This window comes from Cebus imitator, unplaced genomic scaffold (assembly GCF_001604975.1).
Source record: "Cebus imitator isolate Cc_AM_T3 unplaced genomic scaffold, Cebus_imitator-1.0 Scaffold1076, whole genome shotgun sequence".
NCBI lineage: Eukaryota > Metazoa > Chordata > Mammalia > Primates > Cebidae > Cebus > Cebus imitator.
In genome coordinates, this window is record NW_016108391.1 from 73,313 (window position 1) to 74,580 (window position 1,268).

The 1,268-nt window shown below is 65.9% G+C and overlaps 1 protein-coding gene across 1 annotated transcript in view; it reads right to left on the minus strand.

Annotated features, from left to right (window-relative positions):
• Nucleotides 1-394, minus strand: part of LOC108298773 (60S ribosomal protein L7a-like) — a 3,401-nt gene extending 3,007 nt beyond the window's left edge. The window contains exon 1 of the mRNA XM_017521355.2: nt 77-394. Coding sequence (XP_017376844.2) covers nt 77-394 — 318 coding nt within the window. The remainder of the gene's footprint in view (nt 1-76) is intronic.
• Between the last annotated feature and the right edge of the window lie 874 nt (nt 395-1,268).

Here is a 1,268-nt window from a genome sequence, read left to right on the forward strand (position 1 = left end):
GCGTCCTGAAGCCCCCCGGCGCCACCCCAGCCTGTGCAGCTGCGGTCTTGCTTGCTGGGAACGTCCTCGCTGTTACCCGACAAGGGCATCTACCATCAGCCGCACGACCACGCTGCCCCCGGCACCCAGAGTGGCCGGAGCCCGGGTAAGGCCCAGGCCGAGGCCACGCTCTCTTCCCGTCGCCCACCCAGGAGACGCCTGGTACAAGACTCATGGCGTCTGAACCGCGGCCCCGCAGGCTCCAGAAATAGCAGGAGCGGGCTCGGACTCGTTGGTCAAAGCCTCTGGGGCGACCCTCAGAAAAACCAGAAGCCGCTAGTACTGCGAGCGCCTCGGCCCCGTCCGAGTCCCGCACCGCGGCGCTCCCTGCTCTCCTCCTCCAGCCCAGCGGCATGGGAACTAACGCATCCCGCTCCCGGCCGCCCAGGGCTTTAGTCCGTCTCAATGTCTCCGTGCCACACCGGGTACAGCTCTCCTAGAGCTAGGGGGAGCAGGAGGCCCTGTGGGGCCACGCCTGGAGAAGGATGGCAGCGGGTGAATCCGGGACCCGATTACCGTATCGCGGAACCACACCTCACTCACCATCTTGGGCGGCGGGATGAGAAAGAAAGGAAAGGGAACTGTGGGTAATAAGTATGCGGCCTCAAAGATCGCGAGAGTTGATGCCGGCGCGGTATTTCATATTTAAAGCAACAGGATTCCTGTAAACCAAAAAATCGACGCAGGGCGGAGAGGCTGAGACGGCGGACTACGTTTTTGGACTCCGGCGCGACCGGAAAGACTCTGTCCCGGCCGAGAGACTGCGGAGGGCGGGCCCGGCCTGGGGGGAGGCACTTGTCCACCCCGCCCCTGGTGACACCGAGGACGCGGCGTCTGGTGCGCGGGCTGTGGTTGGGGGTGAGGGTGTGGTGGGGGGCTGGGGACGGAGGTGTGTCGGGGGTGGGGACGGAGGTGGGGGTGGGTGTGTGGTCGGGAGTCGGGGGTGGGTGGTCTCTGGGGGCTGGGGGCTGGGATCAGGGGTCCCTTTACTACTTGTGACGTATTTCCCCCATCCCGCCAAATATGGGCTCAAACAACGCGAGTGCGTCCAGGAGTCCGCTAGGCCTTGCGTCAGGCCGCGAACCCAGGGGTCCCCAGGCCCTCGCGGAGCACTGTACGTAAAGACCTGGTCCAAGGGCCAGGCAGGTCCAGCACCGAGACCGCCCAGTGCGGCTGCAGGGCAGAGGCAGAGGGGCGCGCGGAGTTGATCCCCTTGTCCCGGCGCACCG